Raw genomic sequence first — 24,966 nt, 5'->3', positions numbered from 1 at the left:
CGCACTCCGTGAGCGAGGGTAGGCGAAGGGTATTTATAGATCGCAACGAACTGGGTCCTTTGAATCAGTTCAAAGTTCAGATGTCAGATTGCTTCAGTGACTTGTGTGAAAATCTATGTTAGCCCCTAAGCAATGAGCCGGATTTTTTTTTTGGGAAATCAGTCCGATTCGTGTCTCTGAACGTCCTCGCGATGACCTCCTCCTGGATTCCCCCCCTGAACAAGACCACTCTGGATCTTGTATGTTTCAATAAGATCACCCCTCATTCTCCTAATATGCCAACGGGTACGGGCCCAACTCGTTAACCTTTCCTCGTACGATAGGTTTCAGGATAAGGGGTAGTCAATTTAAAACAGATTTAAGGGAGGAACGACTTCTCACAAAGGGTTGTGCATCTGTGGAATTCGCTACCCCAGAGTGTGGAGGATGCTGGGACAGCGAGTAAATTTAAGGAGGGGTTAGACAGATTTTTTGTTTGGCCAATCCGCCTAGCCTGCTCATCTTTGGGTTGTGGGGTGTTGGAGGGGGGGTGGGGGGTGGGGGGGGGAGGGGGGGGGTCCACACGGACAGTGACCCGGGGCCGGGATGGAACCCGGGTCCTCGGCGCCATGAGGCAGCTGTGCCAGCCACTGCCCCCAAGATTTGTAATTGATAATGGCTTGAAGGGTTGGGGAGAACAGGCAGTGCAATGAAGGTAAGGCTGTGATGAAATCAGCCCATGATCGTATTGAATGGTGGAGCAGGCTCGAGGGGCTAAATTGCCGCCTCCTGCTCCTAGTGCTTGTGTTCTAAGAAAGAACTATTCTGTCTAATTCCACCTTCTAGCTCATGGTCTGTAGCCCTGTAGGGAGCAGCCCTCGAGCACAAATCTGGTGTTCTTGATTGATAAGGGATTTTTTTGATTCGTAAGGGGATCAGGGGTTACGGGGAGAAGGCAGGAAAATGGGCATGAGAAACATATGGGGATGAGCTGGAGCTGGATGAACTTCGGATCATCCGGGAGGCAGAGGAGCTACAGGGAGGTAGCCACACCCAAGGTACAGGACAAGAGTGGCTGGGTTACAGTGAGGGGAAAGAAAACAAACAGTCAGACAGTGCAGGGATCCCTCGTGGATGTTCCCCTTCAAAACAAGTATACCGTTTTGGATGCTGTTGCGAGGGGGGGGGGATGACCTACTGGGGGAAGGCCCTAGCGGCCAGGTCTCTGGCACTGAGTCTGGCTCTGTGGCTCAGAAGGGAAGGGGGGAGAATAGAAAAGCAATAGTAATAGGAGACTCAATGGTTAGGGGGGAATAGATTCTGTGGTCGCGAGCGAGAATCCCGGAAGTACTGTTCTATGTTCTACATCAGCCATGATTGAATGGTAGAGCAGACTCGATGGGCCGAATGGCCTAATTTTGCTCCTATTTCTTATGGTCTTGCAATGATCCAGACGTAATTCCCTTTTGAGGCTGTCTTTTGATTGAGCCCCTAGCTGCTCACCATCCCTGTGCCGAACCTCTTTCCTAGCCGCGTTGAGGTACTCATGTGGACCGCGACAACGGGATCCTCTCGATAAGGAATAGCTCGGTGGTTATCACTGCATCTTGTGGGTTTAAACCCCGCCCCGGTGAATCAAGCGCGCAATCTAGAGCGAGGGAACGTCTGCAATGTGTCGGTTCCGCCATTCGGGAGGGGGTGCGGGGGGGGGGGGGGCAGGTTGCTGTTGGTTGCGTTGCCGGTGTTGCCGCCACCTTAACGGCCACTCGCGTTCTTCCGGAAGGCGGGCGAAACGGGACTGTCTCTTTCTGTGTTGGTCCCAGGGCGAAGAATGAAAGCGGTGACAAGCTGCCGACGTGGAGGATGATTCACCCGGATGGAGCATCCAACAGGTGGCTGGAGCCAAAGAAGGTGAAAGGTAAAGGGGAAGAGCTCCCATCTCTCATTTTCCACACTGGTTCAACTGCACGTCCTCCCCGTGTGTGCGTGGGTTTCCTCCGGGTGCTCCGGTTTCCTCCCAGTCCAAAGACGCGCAGGTTAGGTGGATCGGCCGTGATGAATTGTCCTTAGTGACCAAAAAGGTTAGGAGGGGATATTGGGTTACGGGGATAGGAAATGAGGGCTTAAGTGGGTCGGTGCAGGCTCGATGGGCTGAATGGCCTCCTTCTGCACTCTTATGTTCTATATTCATTTTGGGAGAGTAAATGGTTAGGATACCAGACCAGACCCCAATTTATATTAGGATTTCGGATGCAAAATCCCAACAATTATGTAAAACTGTGACCCCAGGAGTGATGACTCTGACTAATTATGTTAAAACACACCTTAATTATAAACACATTAACATCAAATAAATAGCTCTACAATTATCAGTTATACAGTTCTTAAATAAAAGGAAAAACTTTCACTTTTGCCCCACACTTCTACTATAAATATCCCAACCAAGCAACCCCCAATACAGTTCAAATGCCACTTATAAATAAAGTTCACAAAACAGGTTTACTTGCTGTCCTCTGGAGATTTTGGAGTGAGAGACCCTTTCAAAGAAGATTACAGCACAGGAACAGGCCCTTCGGCCCTCCCAGCCTGCGCCGATCCAGATCCTTTATCTAAACCTGTCTTTTATTTTCCAAGGATCTACTTCCCTCTGTTCCCCGCCCGTTCATATATCTGTCTAGATGCATCTTAAATGACGCTACCGTGCCCGCCTCTAGCACCTCCGCTGGCCAAGCGTTCCAGGCACCCACCACCCTCCGCGTAAAAAACTTTCCACGCACATCTCCCTTAAACTTTCCCCCTCTCACCTTGAAATCGGGACCCCTTGTAATTGACACCCCCACTCTTGGAAAAAGCTTGTTGCTATCCACCCTGTCCATACCTCTCATAATTTTGTGGACCTCAATCAGGTCCCCCCTCAACCTCTGTCTTTCCAACGAAAACAATCCTAATTGGACAGCACGGTAGCATGGTGGTTAGCACAATTGCATCACAGCTCCAGGGTCCCAGGTTCAATTCCCCGCTGGGTCACTGTCTGTGCGGAGTCTGCACATTCTCCCCATGTCTGCGCGGGTTTCTTCCGGGTGCTCCGGTTTCCTCCCACAGTCCAAAGATGTGCAGGTTGGGTGGATTGGCCGTGATAAATTGCCCTTAGTGTCCAAAATTGCCCTTAGTGTTGGGTGGGGTTACTGGGTTATGGGGATAGGGTGGACTTGGTAGGGTGCTCTTTCCAAGAGCTGGTGCAAACTCGATGGGCCGAATGGCCTCCTTCTGCACTGTAAATTCTATGTAATCTACTCAACCTTTCTTCATAGCTAGCACCCTCCATACCAGGCAACATCCTGGTGAACCTCCTCTGCACCCTCTCTAAAGCATCCACATCCTTCTGGTACTGCACGCAGTATTCCAAATGTGGCCTAACCAAAGTCCTATATACAACTGTAACATGACCTGCCGACTCTTGTACTTTCAGGAGCAACCCGAAAATCCTTCTGTAATATCAGACTACGGCATAACCTTTCTTCATAAGACATGCCCTCCAGTCCAGGCAGCATCCTGGTAAATCTCCTCTGTACCCTCGCCAAAGCATCCACATCCTTCCTATAATGAGGCGACCAGAACTGGGCACAATATTCCAAGTGTGGTCTAACCGGGGTTTTATAAAGCTGCAGCAAAACCTCGCGGCTCTTAAACTCAATCCCCCTGTTAATGAAAGCCAGCACACCGTACGCCTTCTTAACAACCCTATCAACCTGGGTGGCAACTTTGAGGGATCTCTGCACGTGGAGGGGCTGCGACGTGCGAGGGTGCTGCTGATTTCTTCTTCACTCCCCCTTCTTTCAATGTGCATTTAATTAACCGTTCTTATTCTGGTTTCTCCCAGGTCTGAGGAAAGACGTTTACATTGGAAATCTTCCATCCGAGATCGCGGAGGTAAATAATATCGTTGGCAGCGCCCGCGACTTTGAGCGCTCGGCCCAAAACCTGTTCGCGGGACTGTTTCACAAGCCGCGTGACTGTAATTACAAGCGAGTTTGTGTCTGTTACATTGCCCAGTTGAAATGAAAATCGCTTATTGTCGCAAGTCGGCTTCAATGAAGTGACTGTGAAAAGCCCCTCGTCGCCACATTCCGGCCCCTGTTCGGGGAGGCCGGTACGGGAATTGAACCGTGCTGCCGGCCTGCCTTGGTCTCCTGCTCTCCCGGAACAAGGAATAAGGTTACTGCAAACTTTGCCTTCGCACGTGTCTTCCGACCTTGCTGCCTCTTCCGTGCGGCCCACCCGAACGAAACCCACCGTGCATCGCAATCTCCTCCCCCGTGCCACCTCACTGTTGTGTCTGTGTTTGACGCATTGTCACCTCTCTGCCAGGAAAATCTCACCTTCCACCTGCGTTTGATAAAGTGTCCCATGGCAGGTTGATGGAGAAAGTGAAGTCTCATGGGGTTCAGGGTGTACTAGCTAGATGGATAAAGAACTGGCTGGGCAACAGGAGACAGAGAGTAGTGTGGAAGGGAGTGTCTCAAAATGGAGAAAGGTGACTAGTGGTGTTCCACAGGGATCCGTGCTCGGACCACTGCTGTTTGTGATATACATAAATGATCTGGAAGAAGGTGTAGGTGGTCTGATTAGCAAGTTTGCAGCTGATACTAAGATTGGTGGAGTTGCAGATAGCGAGGAGGACTGTCAGAGAATACAGCAAAATATAGATAGATTGGAGAGTTGGGCAGAGAAATGGCAGATGGAGTTCAATCCAGGCAAATGCGAGGTGATGCATTTTGGAAGATCTAATTCAAGAGCGGACTATACGGTCAATGGAAGAGTCCTGGGGAAAATTGATGTGCAGAGAGATCTGGGAGTTCAGGTCCATTGTATCCTGAAGGTGGCAACGCAGGTCGATAGAATGGTCAAGAAGGCATACAGCATGCTTGCCTTCATCGGACGGGGTATTGAGTACAAGAGTCGGCAGGTCATGTTACAGTTGTATAGGAATTTGGTTAGGCCACGTTTGGAATACTGCGTGCAGTTCTGGTTGCCACATTACCAGAAGGATGTGGATGCTTTAGAGAGGGTGCAGAGGAGGTTCACCAGGATGTTGCCTGGTATGGAGGGCGCTAGCTATGAAGAAAGGTTGAGTAGATTAGGATTGTTTTCGTTGGAAAGACGGAGGTTGAGGGGGGACCTGATTGAGGTCTGCAAAATTATGAGAGGTATGGACAGGGTGGATAGCAACAAGCTTTTTCCAAGAGTGGGGGTGTCAATTACAAGGGGTCACGATTTCAAGGTGGGAAAGTTTAAGGGAGATGTGCGTGGAAAGTTTTTTACGCAGAGGGTGGCGGGTGCCTGGAACGGTTTCTCCACGTCCAGCGCCCCCCCCCCCCCCCATCTCGTGAATTTAAACTTCTATCAAATCGCTCGAATTTATCAAACGTAGGCTGCCTTTGTAAATATCTCCTGATCACTTCTCACAAGTGAGGCGGGGGAGGGGGAGGGCGGAGTTGGGAAGCAGGGTCATCATCTCTATCCCTCATTGGCGATGGGTAAGTTGGAAGCGACCTGGAGATCTGGCGTCTAATGGCTACATTTCTCTTTGTTCCCAGGAGCAGATCCTGCAGCTGTTTGCTGCGTTCGAGCCCCTGAAGGTTCACAAAGTAGTGTCGGGGCCGAAGTGGTAAGCTGCAGATTTGTCGTTCAGCAACAACCTTGCGTTTATGTAGCGCTTTTAACATAGTAAAATGACCCAAGGCGCTCCTCCGGGCAGTTTGCAAACAACATTTGACGGTGAGCCACATAAGGAGGCATTCAGAACAGGTGACCAGGAGCTCGGACACAGGAACATCTTAAAGAGGCGAGAGAGAGAGAGCGTGTCGTGGCGGCGTGGGAGGGAATTCGGGGCCTGGGGTCCGGGCCGCCCACCAGTGGTACAGCGATGGAAGTCAGGGGGGTGCCCAAGAGGCCAGAATCGGGGGGGGGGGAGATTTTGGGTGGCTGCAAGAAGTTGCGGAGAGGGGGGGGGGGGGCACGCTGGTGAGGCGACTGAGCGAATTGTGAACAGACGCTCCCTGACTCATCTGCAGCTCTTGCTGGGGATATCGCTCAACGAGTAACCGCCTTCTCCAGCGTTCCCTGTGCGAGTTCAGATTGCTGGTCTTGGCCAGGCGTTTGACAATTGGGTTAGCGGAGAGGCACGTCTTAGCGACAGTGGGGTCCAATTTGATTCCAATCCCGGACGAGCTCTCAACAGCGGCTCGATACTGAACAGAAACCCCAATATTTTATTTTCATTTTGTAAGACTGTGAGGAAAAGATTCCTCGCTCCAGGAGTGATCTCACAAAAAAAAATAGGGATGTGATAGATTAAAACAACCTATTACTAACAGAGCATTAAAATATCTTTAACATTGGGGCAGCACCGGCGGCGCAGTGGGTTAGCCCTGCTGCCTCACGGCGCCGAGGTCCCAGGTTCGAATCCGGCCCCGGGTCACTGTCCGTGTGGAGTTTGCACATTCTCCCCGTGCCTGCTTGGGTCTCACCCCCACAACGCAAAGATGCGCACGGTAGGGGGATTGGCCACGCTAAATTGCCCCTTGGAAAAAAAATTGGGTACTCTAAATTTATATTAAAATAAAATATCTTTAACATCACACAAGATAGTAGCTTACAATTACCTCCTTAAACAGTGCTAATCAATAGTGAGTAGGGCAGCCCGGTAGCACAAGTGGGTAGCACTGTGGCTTCACAGGTTAGGTGAATTGGCCATGATAAATTGCTCTTAGTGACCAAAAAAGGTTAGGAGGGGTTATTGGGTTATGGGGATAGGGTGGAAGTGAGGGCTTAAGTGGGTCGGTGCTGACTGGATAGGCCGAATGGCCTCGTTCTGCACTGTATGTTCTATGTTCTATAACGCTTAACTGCTATCTTTATTCCCACTGAAACAACAAAGCAACATCTCTGCTCTCAATCCCGTCAAACACAGTGAGCACGCAGGAATTCCTGTTTTACAGAGATGCCTGGATGCTCTACTTTTGAGAAAGAGACTTTTTGACACTGCCTTAAATAAAAGATCTGACTCCTGTCAGAACCAAGCAGGAACTCTGGCTCTATTTCTTCAGCAGCTGCTTCTCAGCTTGTTTCAGCTCACCTAACCAGACAAGTATGAGCTGCTCTGAAAGAGCCTGCTACCCTGTCTACAGATGTACCTTCTTACTGAACTGCAGTGGGAGTAAAATGCTTGACCTCTGCTCACCGCTCCATTCAAAACCCAACTTAACACTGCTTTTCTGCAAACTCCCTGATACCGTGGCTCCTCCCAGTGATTACGTCATCTCCCCAAGCTAAAGTCCAGTTAACGCCTCAGGGGAACCCCTTTATCCGATCAAAATTCCACTCGCCCAAGCTTTTATGATGCTTTAATTGCACCCCTGGCTCCCAAAATCTTTCAACCCAGGATTCTTTAAAAAAAAAAACACGCCGCATCCAGGCATCTAACCCTTCCTGCATCAAATACCTATGATACCATATATCTGACATTCATCACAACATTCACTTTCCCACTGACGGGCACAGGTTAATTCCCCCCCCCCCTCCCCTCCCACGTCCATGGCTGCCGAGGTCAATCAACCACAAGTGTTGCCGGTTACAGGTCCAGAACCCCTGTGTAAGTTGTTGAATTGAATTCAAACAAAAAATGGCCGTGAAAGTGGCTAAAATCTAACCTTTTCTTGGCCTGGCTAACATTTTAGACTGCGCTGCACATGGCCGACCATCCAAGCCACTCATTTCTACTGGGTGTAAACACCTGCCTGTTCAGGGGGTAATGAAACAACTGTTTCGAATAATTGATATTTGATGAATGTGGAAATTGTTATGTTTCCCATTTGTGGCAGTAATGTTATCAAAAACATTGGTTTAAAATGCATACAGCGCGACTGCTAAGGCTGCGATTAAGGTGTCGCAAAAGTGAGGCCGTTGTTCATTCCAGCCACTTCACTTGGTTACAGATAAAGGGCAAATGGAAAATTGTTCATGTTGCTGGAGATTCCCCGGAGTGTAGATCATTTGAGGGACTGTATTTTGTCCTCGCTGAGCAGGTCATGGAATTTAGATGATGCAATTAATGGGAGGAGCCAGGTTTGTGTGTAGATTTGCAGCCTGTTGGAAGTATTTTCCACAGCAGTTTTGCAAAATGCTGTCGGGTTGAGTACTGGATCTGCTCTTGAAAGGAACTCTCTCCAAAGGTCTGCGCAGCTAAATAAATAAACCTGTTCTGCTAACTTTATTTATGAGTGGCGTTTGAACTGCATTGGGTTGCATAATTGGAATTAGTGGCTGGTATTGATTGGGGAGTTAAACTTTTTCCTTTTATTTAAGAACTGTTTAACTGTTAATTGTAAGGCTATTTCTTTGACATCAGTGTGGTTAATTCGGTGTTGAAATTAAAGTTTGTTTTAGATTGACTCTGACCAATAGATATCTCTTGTCATGTGGGGTGAAGTATCCTTTCCTCAGTTTTACAAATTGAAAAATTGTTGGGGTCCTCACCTAGTATCTTAACAAAAGTTACATAGGAACAGGAATAGGCCATTCAGCCCCTCGAGCCTGTCCCACCACTCAATGAGATAACAATCGCTTATTGTCACAAGTAGGCTTCAATGAAGTTACTGTGAAAAGCCCCTAGTCGCCACATTCCGGCGCCTGTTCAGGGAGGCCGGTACGGGAATTGAACCGGCGCTGTTGGCCTTGTTCTGCATTACACGGCAGCTGTTTAGCCCGCTGTGCTAAACCAGCCCCTCATCACTGCTGGTGCGCGGCCTAACCCCATAACCTGCCTTTGGCTCCTATCCCTTAATATCTTTGCTCAACAACAATCTAGCCATCTCCGATTAAAATGATCTGATCCGGCTCCGACTGCTGTTTGTGGGAGGGAATTCCAAACCGCTACCACCCTTGGAGTGAAGAAGTTCTTCCCAGCATCTCTCCTGCGCGGTCTGGCCCGAATCTTTAGACCGTGCCCCCGAGTTTTAGAATCTTCGACCAGTGGAAACAGTTTTTCTTCATCTACCCTGTCTTTTCCTGTTAATATCTTGAAGACTTTGATCAGATCTGCCCTTAACCTTCTAAATTCCAACGAAAACCGGCCTAATTTGTGTAATCCCGCCGCGTAACCCAACCCCTGTAGTCCAGGTATCACTTTTGTAAACCTACATTGCACTCCCTCCAAGGCCCAAACTATCCTTCCTGAGGTGTGGTGCCTGGAACGGCTCCCAGTGACTCCGAGTGGGGCCTAACCAGTGTTTTGTAAAGCTGCAGCGTAACCCCTGTGTCTTTAGACTCCAATCCTCTGGATATGAAGGGTAACATTCCATTCGCCTTTTGGGGGTCTTGTTCGCTTTCCTAACAAGTGGGTGTTTTGTTACGCTCTTGACTTAGCATAAGTTGCTTCCTTGATGTGCACTCTGACAAAGGAAGGTTCAGACTTGGCGATAGCTTCAACATGTTTACTAAACTATCGACAATTCTCCTACTTGGATCCGACGCTACTGTTAATCCTGCTATAGCTACTCAGACTGACGAACCAGTCTGCTACAATCCACGTGGTGGGTGTGATGTTCAATCAACCCTGTGTCTGTACTCACTGAGAGCCTCCACTGGAAAGAGGCTGAGCATGTGTGATGTGTCCTTTTATATGGGTTGGTGTAATGCCTCCTGTGGTAGTGTCACCTCTGTGTGTATCGTGACTGCCCATTGGTCGTGTCCTATCTGGTTGACTGTCTGTGTGTCCTGTCTCTGGTTTTCCCTCTAGTGTCTAGTTGGGTGTAGTGTATGTACATTAACCCTTTGTGTACTTACAGTGATGTATATCACCACAGTGGGTATTAGAGACAAGTTGTAACTTTAATTTTGTGTTCTGTAGGAAAGAGTTAAAATTCTAGTTAGCATCACGTTAGACAAAGGTGCCTGCAAGCCTGTGGGTTTTTCAGCCACTTTAAAGCTGTGCCTGCATTGTTACTGACGGGTGTACAGCGTGAAAGTAAAAAGGGTTTAAAGGAAAACTAGGTTGTTGCTTAGCAACCAGGGGCCACCCGAGGTGACAAAGAACTTTTGAGTTTAGTTTTGAGCTGAACCCAGGACAAGCTGGACAGGGCATGGGGGAACTGACTTCTCAAAGGAATAGAAGAAAGTCCAGAAAACAGGGAGTTGGGACAAAAATAATGGATCAACAGTTAAGTTGAAGGAACAAAGAACAGGAAGTTGAACACAGTCCTGTTGGGTGAAGTTAAAGCAGGGAAAGTGGTCTGAGCTGGATGGGGGCAAGAATCAGAGTTAAAAGTTAGATGGCAGACCTCCGAGATAAATCAAAAGTTTGGTGCTGTCTTAATACGGCCTGTAAAGCAGTTTTGACTCCCTTCTTATTTATCTTACTTTGTCGCTATCGTTTGTTGGCCCATGGATTTTTAACGGAGACTTAAGTTGAGTGGGGTAAGTAAGGAATTCAAAAGTTGCAAAATAGTAGACTGCGCTAAGAAGATTTAGATTTTGAACAGAATAACTCCGACTTTATGGCACCCGAGAGGTTGGAAAGCTTTGGTTCAAATTGGTTGGCTGGTGGGCAATGGATTGGCCGAGGACTGTATCCTGCCCGGCAACAGATGGCGATTGGGTCCTGCCAGGTGGTGTTTTCATAGAAGCCAGCAGAGAGCTCCTGGACGCTGAGAGGAGAGGCTGTGTGTTGCTCTCTCTCTCTCTCTCTCTCTCAAACGTTTCCTGTCTGCGGATAATTCTCAAGCCCCTGATAGGTCTACAATGAAAACCAGTACAGACTGATTCACCGTCCAACTGGAGGCTGAGATGGAAGAAAAATCTAACTGGAAAACGGCCATCTGAAACAGAGACTTTTATCCTTTTAGTTTTAGTATTATTTTTACACCCCTCTTTTCCCTCTGTGTTTGTCTGTCTTGCGTGTGAGTGTCGAGGGTGGGATACGTTAAAGGGGGAGCGGGGGGTTAGAAATTAGATAATAGTTAACCAGCTGTATTTGCTGCCTATTTAAGTATCGTTATCACTATTAGTAAAAGTTAATTGTGTTTAAATTTACAAACCTGGTGACTGTAATTATTGGGTAGCCGAAGAGCAAAGACTTTGGGTATTTTCAAGGTTGAGAGTGAATTGTGTTGCGACCCTCCGGGTCAAGTGGGGCTGGAATTGACCGCCCACTGTCTCGGGGTGTTCTGTTGACGTGGCTGGGTACATGAGAGATTGTAGGAAGCTTAAATGTACGTGGCAGTCCAAGGCAGGGGAATACTGAAAGGAGAGATTGAAATCCTGGAAGGGGACCCTCGGTGAAGGCACCCGAGGGAAAAGCGTCGTTTGTGAGAAGCTTCCAAGGCTTCCCGCTCAGGGACCTGTCCGCCCAGCAGTAACATCCGCTGGGATCGTAACAAAGGCCAGGACCAGTGATGGCCTCGCCATCGTTGTTCTGGTTCTCATCCGGTGAACGAAAACAACCGTTGGCCATCTCTGCACAGAAAGCTTGCTGAGGAAAGAGACGCCCTGCAGAAGTTTTTCGCCTTGCACTCATCAGGGCAAACACAAGAACACCAGATTTCAAACAATCAACGATTTATACTAAACAAAGAACAAAGAAAAGTACAGCACAGGAACAGGCCCGTCGGCCCTCCAAGCCCGTGCCGACCATGCTGCCCGACTAAACTACAATCTTCTATACTTCCTGGGTCCGTATCCCTCTATTCCCATCCTATTCATGTATTTGTCAAGATGCCCCTTAAACGTCACTATCGTCCCTGCTTCCACCACCTCCTCCGGCAGCGAGTTCCAGGCACCCACTACCCTCTGTGTAAAAAAACTTGCCTCGTACATCTCCTCTAAACCTTGCCCCTCGCACCTTAAACCTATGCCCCCTAGTAATTGACCCCTCTACCCTGGGGAAAAGCCTCTGACTATCCACTCTGTCTATGCCCCTCATAATTTTGTAGACCTCTATCAGGTCGCTTCTCAACCTCCTTCGTTCCAGTGAGAACAAACCGAGTTTATTCAACCGCTCCTCATAGCTAATGCCCTCCATACCAGGCAACATCCTGGTAAATCTCTTCTGCATCCTCTCTAAAGCCTCCACATCCTTCTGGTAGTGTGGCGACCAGAATTGAACACGATAATCCAAGTGTGGCCTAACTAAGGTTCTATACAGCTGCAACAAAAGGGCCCTGATTGGTTGGCAAGTCGGCCTCTTGATTGGCCGAGTCGTTGCCACGAAGAAAGCAAGGGCCGATTCTAGGCTCCTCAAACGCCCATGTAATTGTTTTTTAAAAGGTGCAGAGCTTGAACGTGTTCCTTTTGTTTGCAGAGCACGGGTCCCTGTGTAAGAATGTATGCCACTTCTAGCGAGCATGAATGATCTACATTACGATGATCATGTTAAATTGATAGTGTGGCTGTCAACACACACGGGATTGTTCAGTAAAGTGCTGCCCAATCGCGGAATCCCATCTCACAGACGTTTTGCAAGCGAGTTCTGGTTGAGCACGATCAGCCCAAAAGGAAGCTTACCTAGGCCAGTCCTGTATAAAACTGCAGTCGGGTTCGGTTGCGGGGGCGCGGGTGGGAAGGTGGGGGGGGAGGGGAGGGGAATGCTCAGTGCTAGCTGCTGCGTTCCCATCGATATCTTCCCTCTCTCCCTCGGCAGCTTCGCCTTCGTCGACGTGGGGCTCGCCGAAAACGTCGCGCTCGCCGTCAGCCACCTGAACAACACCATCTACAACGGGCGGCGCCTGGTTGTGAGGGACCTGTGTGAGTCCAGGGGCGGCGAAAGCTCGGCGGAGGTGACCGAAGTGGAGCTGCCGGTAAGGTTCAGTTCACAGTCGGTCATTGGGAATGGGGCCGGGGTCGCCGACGCTCCCGGGAGTCCCCGGGGATTGAAAATCAACCTCGGGAACAACGCAAAGATGGAATTTCCCCCACGTCTATTGGAGGCGATCGGTCTTATTTATCGACGTATTTAGAAATGGGGCCGATGGGTCTGTTTGCTGGCATTGGAGGCACGATTAAACCCTCGGCTACCTAGCAAAGGGATAGAATCCATGTTGCAGTCTCAGAGAGAATGGGGGCGAAGCTGCCCTTAGAAAAAACATCCAGCGACCGGCTTAAGAAAAATAAACCGTTTGTCCTTGAAGGGGGGGGGGGTGACATTACTGGCAAGGCTGACAATTATTGCCCATCCCTAGGTGCCCCTTGAAATGGTGGCGGTGAGATGCTGCTGGCACTGCCCGGCTGTGTGACCGCTCCCGTGGACGGCGCGGCAGCACAGTGGTTAGCACTGCTGCTTCAGAGCGCCAGGGAGCGAGCCCTTTGGGGGAGGAAAATGGTTCTCATCTGAGCTCGCCTGCGCTACAGTAAATGTGTCCTCCTAACCCTGTACCCTGTACACTCTCCTGTTTTCCGCAGCCTCTCGAGAAGGTTGACAAAGACTCCAGCGCCGGCAGCAGTAAGTACTTTTTGTGGCGGCCCCAACCGCATCTGGGCCCCGCGATTAAATTAGGGCTGATTCGTCACTGCTGGGTGTGCGCGTGTCCAGGATTAATACTGCTGCCTTGTACCGTCCCACCTCACTGCCTTGGGTGTTTGAGTCAACCGGGATGGCGGGATCTGTTCTCTCCTTGCACAAAAAACTCCAGGATGAGTCCGAGAAACTAGGAGCAGGAGGAGGCCCTTCGAGCCCGCTCCGCCATTCGTTATTGTGCCAAACCACTGTTACACCTGTATTAGGTGATGTACGGTAGGACCTGTACTACAGGTTCGCCGGTAGTCCCTGCTTGCTGGCTCCGCCCAGGAGGCGGGGTATAAATATGCGTGTCCTCCAGCCAGCAGCCATTTCGCCAGCTGCTGTGGGAGGCCACACATCTGATAGCAATAAAGCCTCAGTTGGATTCAACTATCGTCTTTGTCCAATTGATCGTGCCTCAGTTATGATCACGGCCGATTATCCAACTCAAGAGCCTAATCCCGCCTCTTCCCCCCCCCTTTCGCCCCCCCAGTGCTATATCAAACTGCTTGAAAACACACCAATGTTCTGGCCTCATCTGCTTCCTGCGAATTCCCCCCACAGGCCGGCCGACCACTCTCGGAGCGAAGAAATGTCTCCTCCTCTGAGTCCTAAATTGTCGACCCCGTATCCTCAGACTGTGAGGTTCTGGGCGCTGGTTCTGTCCCCAGGGAGAGCTTAAATTCCCTTGTAAGCCACGGTTTGGCCACCTTTCCCCGTTTTATTTTTCCCATTGCCCATCCGCCGGCATCTCTCGCAGTAACGTTTCCCAATCAATCAAACCCAACTCTCCGCCTCATACCGGCGTAGTTTCCTGTTATTTAGATTCAGAAACCCAGTCTCAGTCTCGGCATGGCGGCGCAGTGGGTTAGCACGGCTGCCTCACGGCGCCGAGGTCCCGGGTCGATCCCGGCCCCGGGTCACTGTCCGTGTGGAGTTTGCACATCCTCCCCGTGTCTGCGTGGGTCTCGCCCCCCACAACCCAAAGATGTGCAGGGTGGGTGGATCGGCCGCGCTAAATTGCCTCTGATTTGGAAAAAATGTATTGGGTGCTCTAAATTATTTTTTTGTCTGCGGCAAGCTCCACCTTGATGAAAAATGCTATCATATTATGATCGCTCGTGATAATAGTCTTTATCGTCACAAGTAGGCTTACATTAACACTGCAATGACGTTACTGTGAAAAGCCCTAGTCCAGGGGCTGGGCTTGTAATGCGGAACAAGGCCAGCAGCACGGTTCAATTCCCGTACCAGCCTCCCGAACAGGCACCGGAATGTGGCGACTAGGGGCTTTTCACAGTAACGTCATTTGAAGCCTACTTGTGACAATAAGCGATTATTATTATCATTATTATTATAGTCGCCACACTCCGGCGCCTGTCCGGGTACACAGAGGGGGAATTCAGAATGTCCAATTCACCCAACAAGCACGTCTTTCGGGACTTGTGGGAGGAAACCGGAGCACCCGGAGGGAAACCCACGCCGACACGGGGGGGAGAACGCGCAGACTCCGCACACGCAAGTGCGTAACGAACGAATCGAACCCGGGGGCCTGGAGCCGTGAAGCAGCAGTACTAACCCACTGTGCTACCGCACTGCCATAGTAACCTTCTCCCCGTCAGGGTATTGAAACCTGAGTCTCTCTCAATTTAAAAAAAAATAATAATTTTTATTAAAAGGTTTTCATAAAATATCAATAACAAAATGAGAAGAAAAAAGAACCCAACAGGTTAAGTACAAAACACAATCTAAAAAAGCAACCCCCCAAACCCCTCCCCCAGTACCTAAATAATAAATTAACATTAACACCCCGACTTAACACAACTGGTGTATACACCCCCCTCAGACCCTCCAGTGTAAATAACATAAACAAAAAGTACACAACCCCCCCCCCCCCCCCCCCCCCCCCCCCCCCCCCCCCCCGAGCTGCTGCTTGCCATTGACCAATGTCTATCGTCTGCCAGAAAGTCTAAGAAACGGTTGCCACCGCCTAAAGAACCCTTGTACCGACCCTCTCAAGGCGAATTTCACCCTCTCCAATTTACTGAACCCCGCCATATCGCTGATCCAGGATTCCACGCCCGGGGGCCTCGTATCTTTCCACTGAAGGAGAATCCTTCGCCGGGCTACCAGGGACGCAAAGGCCAGAATTCCGGCCTCTTTCGCCTCCTAGCACTCCCGGCTCCTCTGCCACCCCAAATATTGCGAGCCCCCAGCCCGGCCTGACCCTGGATCCTACCACCCTCGACACCGTCCTCGCTACGCCCTTCCAAATTCCTCCAGCGCCGGGCATGGCCAGAACATGTGGGTGTGATTTGCTGGGCTCCCTGAACACCTAACATACCTGTCCTCACCCCCAAAGAACCGGCTCATCCTTGTCCCGGTCATGTGTGCCCTGTGCAGCACCTTAAACTGTATGAGGCTGAGCCTCACCTAGTCTCTCGTGTGACAGGCGGGGATACTAACCGCTATACTAACGCGGAACCACAATACTAATGAGGCTACAACATTCCCAAGGGGGTCTCCGCACAAGTAGATTGCCAATGATTCCGTTCGCATTCCACAATACCCAGTCTAGGATGGCCTGTTCTCTAGTTGGTTCCTCAACGTGTTGATCCAGAAACCTACCCCGTGTACACTCCAGGAATTCCTCCTCTACGGTATTTTGACTAATTTATCTTCGTAAAATGTCCCCATGAGCTATGAGCTGTATAAGAGCATGATTAGACAGAACTTATGCCCATTTAGAATACTGTGAGCAGTTTTGGGCCCACACCTCAGAAGGACATACTGGCACTGAGCGGGTCCAGCGGAGATTCACTCGGATGATCCCAGGAATGGTAGGCCTAACGTACGATGAACGTCTAAGGATCCTGGGATTATATTCATTGGAGTTTAGGAGGTTGAGGGGAGATCTAATAGAAACTTACAAGATAATGAATGGCTTAGATAGGGTGGACGTAGGGAAGTTGTTTCCATTAGCAGGGGAGACTAGGACCCGGGGCACAGCCTTAGAATAAAAGGGAGTCACTTTAGAACAGAGATGAGGAGAAATTTCTTCAGCCAGAGAGTGGTGGGTCTGTGGAATTCATTGCACAGAGGGCGGTGGAGGCCGGGACGTCGAGTGTCTTTAAGACAGAAGTTGATAAATTCTTGATTTCTCGAGGAATGAAGGGCTATGGAGAGAGAGCGGGTAAATGGAGTTGAAATCAGCCATGATTGAATGTGGAGTGGACTCGATGGGCCGAATGGCCTTACTTCCGCTCCTATGTCTTATGGTCTAACTTGACGTTGAGCCACATAGAGCGATATGAGGGACAGGGCACCAGAGGTTCTGTCCAAGATTTAGGTTTTAAGGCCCACCTTGAACGAGCAGCGAGAGGTGGAGGGGTTTAAGGGGGGGGGGGGGGGGGGCCGAGACGGCTGGAGGCGTGTCTGCCAGTGGTGAAGCGGAGACCGAGAGGAATGCACATGAGGCACATTGGAGCAGGGCTGGAGGAGGTTAGAGTGTTTAGGGGCAAAGTCCGTGGAGGAATCTGAAGGTGAGGATGTGGATGTTAAAATCGAGGCGCAGAGTGTCAGCTCGCTAGTCACCCGTTGGTGCGGCGGCGGCGAACGCACAACGTGGAGTAAGCCCCAGGTTCGACCGTCTTACTACGAGAGCTCACTGTGCTGTAACAAACTTGTGAGTGAGGATGGAGAAGGGAACAGGGTAATACCTTGCGTTTCTTTTGTGGAACCTTCCCCCCCCCCCCCCCCACCCCCTCTCTCCTGCTATCTCTCCTTCCCGCAGAAACCTTGCCCGTCTCTCGTCGAGTTAAAGATGGAAGTACGACCAGCTACGCAGTCCCCTTGGAGATGAGGTAGGGCCAAACTCTTGCTTTCGTTACTGTACGGGGAGTTCGAATAGCCATCACCGCGTGGGCCGAAGCCCTTCCCCAATGGCCCGAAAGAAGGTGGAAGGCGTAAAGACGATGGGTGTCTTTAAAATGATGAGCGGATTCGATGGCAGAACCCCGAGGAACATTAACATACAGAGGGATCTGGGCGGGCAGGTTCACAGTTCCCTAAAAGTGGCAACACGGGTGGCCAAGGTGATTAAGGAGGCAGATGGCGTGCCTGCCTTCCTCAGCCAGGGCATTGAGTGCAGGAGTTGGGAACTCATGTTGCAGCTGTGTAAAACCTTGGTTAGGCCGCATTTGTTTAAGGGAGATGTGCGGGGTAAGGTTTTCACACAGAGAGTGGTGGGTGCCTGGAACGGGCTGCCAGAGGATGTGTCGGAAGCAGGCACGTTATAGATTTATTAGAAATTCCAGTGCAAAAGGAGGCCCATCGAGTCCACACTGGCCCTTGGAAAGAGCGGCCTACTTAAGCCCCACGCCGCCACCCTATCCCCGTAATCCCACCGAACGTTTTTGGACACTTAACGGGCAATTTAGCGCGGCCAATCCACCTACCCTGCACGTCTTTTTGGGTTGCGGGGGCGAAACCCACGCAGACGCGGGGAGAATGTGCAAACTCCGCACGGACAGTGACCCGGGGCCGGGATTCGGACCCGGGTCCTCGGCGCCGTGAGGCAGCAGTGCTAACCACTGCGCCACCGTGCCACCCTACATTAGCAACATTTAAGAGGCATCTGGATGGGTACAGGAATAGGGAGGAACTAGAGGGATACGGAGCGAGTAAGGGCAGAAGGTTTTTTTTTTAGTTCGGGCACGATGGGTATAGGCTTGGAGGGCCGAAGGGCCTGTTCCCGTGTCCTTTGATAGGGCAGCTGTGGAAAGGATTTTTCAGCAGCATTAACGGGACAGCCCAAACCTCACCGCTAAGATTTCATCCCATTTAAGGGGGGGCAGGATAGGCACCCAAACGGGAATCGAAGGATGTGTTGATAGGGAGAGTCAACCCCCACCCCCATGCCCCCCCCCCCCCCCCACCCCCACACACACACACACACACACACACACACACACACACACTCCAACCCAATGCCCCTCCCAGCACGCCATTGTCTCTGCCCATGGACGGTTTGTCTGCTGTGCCGTTCTCTGCAACTTTTTTCTCTCCAGGAGTTTGACCGTGGTACAGATGCTGACCAGCTGTTTCAAGGACGTCGGGTGGCTGGCAGCGAGCGCCAAGGTGCACGGGGATGTGGGGCTGATGGTCATGGACTCGTTCCCCCACATGCCGTACTTCTGGGCCATGAACCTAACTCCGGTGAGCGGGCAGCTTGGGTAAAAAAGCAAATCTGCCTCGTTTGGGTTTTGTTTAAACTTTGGAGCACCCAATTCGTTTTCCCCAATTGAGGTGTTGGGGGGGGGGGGGTGGGGTGGTGGTGGTGGGGTGGTGGTGGTGGGGGGGGGGGGGGGGGTGGTGGGGGGGGGGGGGGGGTGGTGGTGGTGGGGGTGGGGGGAGGTGGTGTGGGGGGGCGGTGGTGTGGGGGGGAGGGGGGGGCGGTGGTGTGGGGGGGCGGTGGTGTGGGGGGGAGGGGGGGCGGTGGTGTGGGGGGGCGGTGGTGTGGGGGGGCGGTGGTGTGGGGGGGCGGTGGTGTGGGGGGGCGGTGGTGTGGGGGGGCGGTGGTGGTGGGGGGCGGTGGTGTGGGGGGGCGGTGGTGTGGGGGAGCGGTGGTGTGGGGGAGCGGTGGTGTGGGGGAGCAGTGGTGTGGGGGGGAGGGGGGGGCGGTGGTGTGGGGGGGAGGGGGGGCGGTGGTGTGGGGGGGCGGTGGTGTGGGGGGGCGGTGGTGTGGGGGGGCGGTGGTGTGGGGGGGCGGTGGTGTGGGGGGGCGGTGGTGTGGGGGGGCGGTGGTGTGGGGGAGCAGTGGTGTGGGGGGGAGGGGGGGGTGGGGGGGAGGGGGGGGCGGTGGTGTGGGGGGGCGGTGGTGTGGGGGGCGGTGGTGTGGGGGGGAGGGGGGGCGGTGGTGTGGGGGGGAGGGGGGGCGGTGGTGTGGGGGGGCGGTGGTGTGGGGGGAGGGGGGGCGCGGTGGTGGGGGGATGGGGGGGGAGCGGTGGTGGGCGGTGGTGGGGGGAGCGGGGGGGCGGTGGTGTGGGAGTTAGGGGGGCGGTGGTGTGGGAGTTAGGGGGGCGGTGTTGTGGGGGGGAGGGGGGGCGGTGATGTGGGGGAGGGGGGGTGGTGGGGGTTAGGGGGGGCGGTGGTGTGGGGGGGAGGGGGAGATGGGGGGGGCGTTGGTGTGGGGGAGGGGGGGCGGTGGTGTGGGGGGGGGCGTTGGTGTGGGGGAGGGGGGGCGGTGGTGTGGGGGGGGCGGTGGTGTGGGGGGGGGCGGTGGTGTGGGGGGAGGGGGGGGGTGGTGTGGGGGAGGGGGGGGTGGTGTGGGGGAGGGGGGGCGGTGGTGTGGGGGGGAGGGGGGTGTGGGGGGGGGCGGTGGTGTGGGGGGAGGGGGGGTGGTGTGGGGGGAGGGGGGGGTGGTGTGGGGGAGGGGGGGCGGTGGTGTGGGGGGGAGGGGGGTGTGGGGGGAGGGGGGGCGGGGGGAGGGGGGGCGGTGGTGTGGGGGGGAGGGGGGGCGGTGGTGTGGGGGGGAGGGGGGGCGGTGGTGTGGGGGGGAGGGGGGGCGGTGGTGTGGGGGGGAGGGGGGGCGGTGGTGGGGGGAGGGGGGTGGTGGTGTGGGGGGGGAGGGGGGTGGTGGTGTGGGGGGGGAGGGGGCGGTGGTGTGGGGGGGAGGGGGGGCGGTGGTGTGGGTGGGGTGGGAGGGGGGGCGGTGGTGGGGCGAGTGGGGGCGGTGGTGTGGGGGGGAGGGGGGCGGTGGTGGGGCGAGTGGGGGCGGTGGTGGGGCGAGTGGGGGCGGGGGTGTGGGGGGGAGGGGGGGCGGTGGTGTGGGGGGAGGGGGGGCGGTGGTGTGGGGGGGAGGGGGGGCGGTGGTGTGGGGGGAGAGGAAGGAGCAGTGGAGGGGTGGGCGGAGGCTGGCGGACGCAAGGCGAGCGGGGGTTGGAGCGCAGAGAGAAGCAAATGGCAGAGTGGCCGTGTTGTGGGATTTAACGGCACTGATCACCTTCCCACCAGGAGACCTACGTGAAGATGTGCCAACTGTTCAACGCGCTGTCCGTCGTCACGCAGGAGCAGCCCTTCCTCAAGCAAGAGGAGGTGCGGAGGGGCCAGCGATGCATGGCAGAGTTCCCGGGGGAGGGCGGAGAATGGAACAGGTCAGTCTCTGGGTGCGGGGGGTGGGGTTCAGCGAGGGGGGGGGGGGGGTTCAGCGAGCGGGGTGGGGTGGTTAATGCCCCAGCGGCTCAGGGCTCTGCGTCCGCCCGGGGCCAAGGCGGACCTCACAAGGCAGCAGGAGGCCAGGTGGCCTATCCAGTCTGCACTGGCCCTCTGTGTGGGGGGCCCTCGCTAGGCCAGGCGCCCGAATCCCCCCAACTCCCTGCTATCCAGGACAGCCCACTTTGAAAGCCTGACCTTCGGACCCCCTCTCCCCCCCCCCAGCCCATCTGCATCTTAACTCCGCCGTCAGTGACGACAGGCTGCGACGTGGCTCGACCGGCCCAGTTAAATATCGCTCGGCCACCCACGGCGTTCACTAGCTGCATCTCATAGTCGCTTGTTCCCGTGCCTTGTGGTGGGGGGGAGAGTCGGTGAGCGGCAGGGCGCTGTCAGTGGATTCCACGCGGCCCTCTGGCCCAATGATTTTGAGCGTCATCGCAGTAACGCGTCGATCCGCTCACAGCCCCCGGGTTATTATGTGAGGATTGAGTCTTAAATTGCACCTGCTGGCTTCCCCTTTTCCCTCCCCCAGGTGCTGGATAGTGGACGTGGTGCAGAGCCGGGTCATCCTCTTCTACGTGGACTCTGGGAGCACGGCCTGCGTCCCTGCGGTGTCCGTAAAGGCCCTGGACGACGACAGATTCTGGGCTGTCCCGCCTCTGGTCCAGCCCTTCGTCCTACAGGGAGGCAAGTCCATTCAGCTCTCTTTCGCGTCCTGTTCAATCTCGAACCTCAAAAAAAACTTTCTCCACCCCCCCGCGTGCTGAGGGCGCCGCACCGTCGGCAGTGTTACGCTGAGGGAGCCCTGCACCGTCGGCAGTGTTACGCTGAGGGAGCCCCGCACTGTCGGCAGTGTTACGCTGAGGGAGCCCCGCACCGTCGGCAGTGTTACGCTGAGGGAGCGCCGCACCGTCGGCAGTGTTACGCTGAGGGAGCCCCGCACTGTCGGCAGCGTTACGCTGAGGGAGCGCCGCACCGTCGGCAGTGTTACGCTGAGGGAGCCCCGCACTGTCGGCAGTGTTACGCTGAGGGAGCGCCGCACCGTCGGCAGTGTTACGCTGAGGGAGCGCCGCACTGTCGGCAGTGTTACGCTGAGGGAGCCCCGCACCGTCGGCAGTGTTACGCTGAGGGAGCGCCGCACTGTCGGCAGTGTTACGCTGAGGGAGCCCCGCACAGTCGGCCGTGTTACGCTGAGGGAGCGCCGCACTGTCGGCAGTGTTACGCTGAGGGAGCGCCGCAACGTCGGCAGTGTTACGCTGAGGGAGCGCCGCACCGTCGGCAGTGTTACGCTGAGGGAGCCCCGCACAGTCGGCCGTGTTACGCTGAGGAAGCCCCGCACTGTCGGCAGTGTTACGCTGAGGGAGCGCCGCAACGTCGGCAGTGTTACGCTGAGGGAGCGCCGCACCGTCGGCAGTGTTACGCTGAGGGAGCCCCGCACTGTCGGCAGTGTTACGCTGAGGGAGGGCCGCACTGTCGGCAGTGTTGCGCTGAGGGAGCGCCGCACTGTCGGCAGTGTTACGCTGAGGGAGCGCCGCACCGTCGGCAGTGTTACGCTGAGGGAGCCCCGCACTGTCGGCAGTGTTACGCTGAGGGAGCGCCGCACTGTCGGCAGTGTTACGCTGAGGGAGCGCCGCACTGTCGGCAGTGTTACGCTGAGGGAGCCCCGCACCGTCGGCAGTGTTACGCTGAGGGAGCGCCGCACCGTCGGCAGTGTTACGCTGAGGGAGCGCCGCACCGTCGGCAGCGTTACGCTGAGGGAGCGCCGCACTGTCGGCAGCGTGACGCTGAGGGAGCGCCGCACTGTCGGCAGTGTTACGCTGAGGGAGCCCCGCACCGTCGGCAGTGTTACGCTGAGGGCGCACCGCACTGTCGGCAGTGTTACGCTGAGGGAGCGCCGCACTGTCGGCAGTGTTACGCTGAGGAAGCGCCGCACTGTCGGCAGTGTTACGCTGAGGGAGCGCCGCACTGTCGGCAGTGTTACGCTGAGGGAGCCCCGCACCGTCGGCAGTGTTACGCTGAGGGAGCGCCGCACTGTCGACAGCGTTACGCTGAGGGAGCGCCGCACTGTCGGCAGTGTTACGCTGAGGGAGCGCCGCACTGTCGGCAGTGTTACGCTGAGGGAGCGCCGCACTGTCGGCAGTGTTACGCTGAGGGAGCGCCGCACTGTCGGCAGTGTTACGCTGAGGGAGCCCCGCACTGTCGGCAGTGTTACGCTGAGGGAGCGCCGCACTGTCGGCAGTGTTACGCTGAGGGAGCCCCGCACTGTCGGCAGTGTTACGCTGAGGGAGCGCCGCACTGTCGGCAGTGTTACGCTGAGGGAGCCCCGCACTGTCGGTAGTGTTACGCTGAGGGAGCGCCGCACCGTCGGCAGCGTTACGCTGAGGGAGCGCCGCACTGTCGGCAGTGTTACGCTGAGGGAGCGCCGCACCGTCGGCAGTGTTACGCTGAGGGAGCGCCGCACTGTCGGCAGTGTTACGCTGAGGGAGCCCCGCACTGTCGGCAGTGTTACGCTGAGGGAGCCCCGCACCGTCGGTAGTGTTACGCTGAGGGAGCGCCGCACTGTCGGCAGTGTTACGCTGAGGGAGCCCCGCACTGTCGGTAGTGTTACGCTGAGGGAGCGCCGCACTGTCGGCAGTGTTACGCTGAGGGAGCCCCGCACTGTCGGCAGCGTTACGCTGAGGGAGCCCCGCACCGTCGGTAGTGTTACGCTGAGGGAGCGCCGCACTGTCGGCCGTGTTACGCTGAGGGAGCCCCGCAATGTCGGTAGTGTTACGCTGAGGGAGCGCCGCACAGTCGGCAGTGTTACGCTGAGGGAGCCCCGCACTGTCGGTAGTGTTACGCTGAGGGAGCCCCGCACAGTCGGCAGTGTTACGCTGAGGGAGCCCCGCACTGTCGGTAGTGTTACGCTGAGGGAGCCCCGCACAGTCGGCAGTGTTACGCTGAGGGAGCCCCGCACTGTCGGTAGTGTTACGCTGAGGGAGCGCCGCACAGTCGGCAGTGTTACGCTGAGGGAGCCCCGCACTGTCGGTAGTGTTACGCTGAGGGAGCCCCGCACTGTCGGTAGTGTTACGCTGAGGGAGCCCCGCACTGTCGGTAGTGTTACGCTGAGGGAGCGCCGCACCGTCGGCAGCGTTAGGCTGAGGGAGCCCCGCACTGTCGGCAGTGTTACGCTGAGGGAGCCCCGCAGTGTCGGCAGTGTTACGCTGAGAGAGCGCCGCACCGTCGGCAGTGTTACGCTGAGGGAGCGCCGCACTGTCGGCAGTGTTACGCTGAGGGAGCGCCGCACTGTCGGCAGTGTTACGCTGAGGGAGCCCCGCACCGTCGGCAGTGTTACGCTGAGGGAGCGCCGCACTGTCGGCAGTGTTACGCTGAGGGAGCGCCGCACCGTCGGCAGCGTTACGCTGAGGGAGCCCCACACTGTCGGCAGCGTTACGCTGAGGGAGCGCCGCACTGTCGGCAGTGTTACGCTGAGGGAGCGCTGCACTGTCGGCAGTGTTACGCTGAGGGAGCGCCGCACTGTCGGCAGTGTTACGCTGAGGGAGCCCCGCACTGTCGGCAGTGTTACGCTGAGGGAGCCCCGCACCGTCGGCAGTGTTACGCTGAGGGAGCCCCGCACTGTCGGCAGTGTTACGCTGAGGGAGCACCGCACTGTCGGCAGTGTTACGCTGAGGGAGCGCCGCACCGTCGGCAGTGTTACGCTGAGGGAGCCCCGCACCGTCGGCAGCGTTACGCTGAGGGAGCCCCGCACCGTCGGCAGCGTTACGCTGAGGGAGCCCCGCACTGTCGGCAGTGTTACGCTGAGGGAGCGCCGCACCGTCGGCAGCGTTACGCTGAGGGAGCCCCGCACTGTCGGCAGTGTTACGCTGAGGGAGCGCCGCACTGTCGGCAGCGTTACGCTGAGGGAGCCCCGCACCGTCGGCAGTGTTACGCTGAGGGAGCGCCGCACCGTCGGCAGCGTTACGCTGAGGGAGCCCCGCATCGTCGGCAGTGTTACGCTGAGGGAGCCCCGCACCGTCGGCAGCATTACGCTGAGGGAGCCCCGCACTGTCGGCAGAGTTACGCTGAGGGAGCCCCGCACCGTCGGCAGAGTTACGCTGAGGGAGCCCCGCACTGTCGGCAGAGTTACGCTGAGGGAGCGCCGCACTGTCGGCAGTGTTACGCTGAGGGAGCCCCGCACCGTCGGCAGTGTTACGCTGAGGGAGCACCGCACTGTCGGCAGC

The 24,966-nt window shown here is 55.3% G+C and overlaps 1 protein-coding gene across 1 annotated transcript in view; it reads left to right on the top strand.

Annotated features, from left to right (window-relative positions):
- Nucleotides 1-24,966, top strand: part of LOC140402982 (tudor domain-containing protein 10-like) — a 54,433-nt gene that overhangs the window by 1,906 nt on the left and 27,561 nt on the right. Inside the window, exons 2-10 of the mRNA XM_072490634.1 lie at nucleotides 1,803-1,897; nucleotides 3,860-3,909; nucleotides 5,577-5,647; nucleotides 12,677-12,833; nucleotides 13,435-13,474; nucleotides 17,325-17,394; nucleotides 18,601-18,748; nucleotides 20,546-20,685; nucleotides 21,279-21,433. Of these exons, the coding sequence (XP_072346735.1) occupies nucleotides 1,803-1,897; nucleotides 3,860-3,909; nucleotides 5,577-5,647; nucleotides 12,677-12,833; nucleotides 13,435-13,474; nucleotides 17,325-17,394; nucleotides 18,601-18,748; nucleotides 20,546-20,685; nucleotides 21,279-21,433 (926 nt within the window). The remainder of the gene's footprint in view (nucleotides 1-1,802; nucleotides 1,898-3,859; nucleotides 3,910-5,576; nucleotides 5,648-12,676; nucleotides 12,834-13,434; nucleotides 13,475-17,324; nucleotides 17,395-18,600; nucleotides 18,749-20,545; nucleotides 20,686-21,278; nucleotides 21,434-24,966) is intronic.

Source organism: Scyliorhinus torazame, chromosome 26, assembly GCF_047496885.1.
Source record: "Scyliorhinus torazame isolate Kashiwa2021f chromosome 26, sScyTor2.1, whole genome shotgun sequence".
In the NCBI taxonomy this organism is placed as follows: domain Eukaryota; kingdom Metazoa; phylum Chordata; class Chondrichthyes; order Carcharhiniformes; family Scyliorhinidae; genus Scyliorhinus; species Scyliorhinus torazame.
The sequence above is the reverse complement of the archived record's forward strand: the minus strand, read 5'-3'. Positions and strand labels throughout refer to the sequence as shown.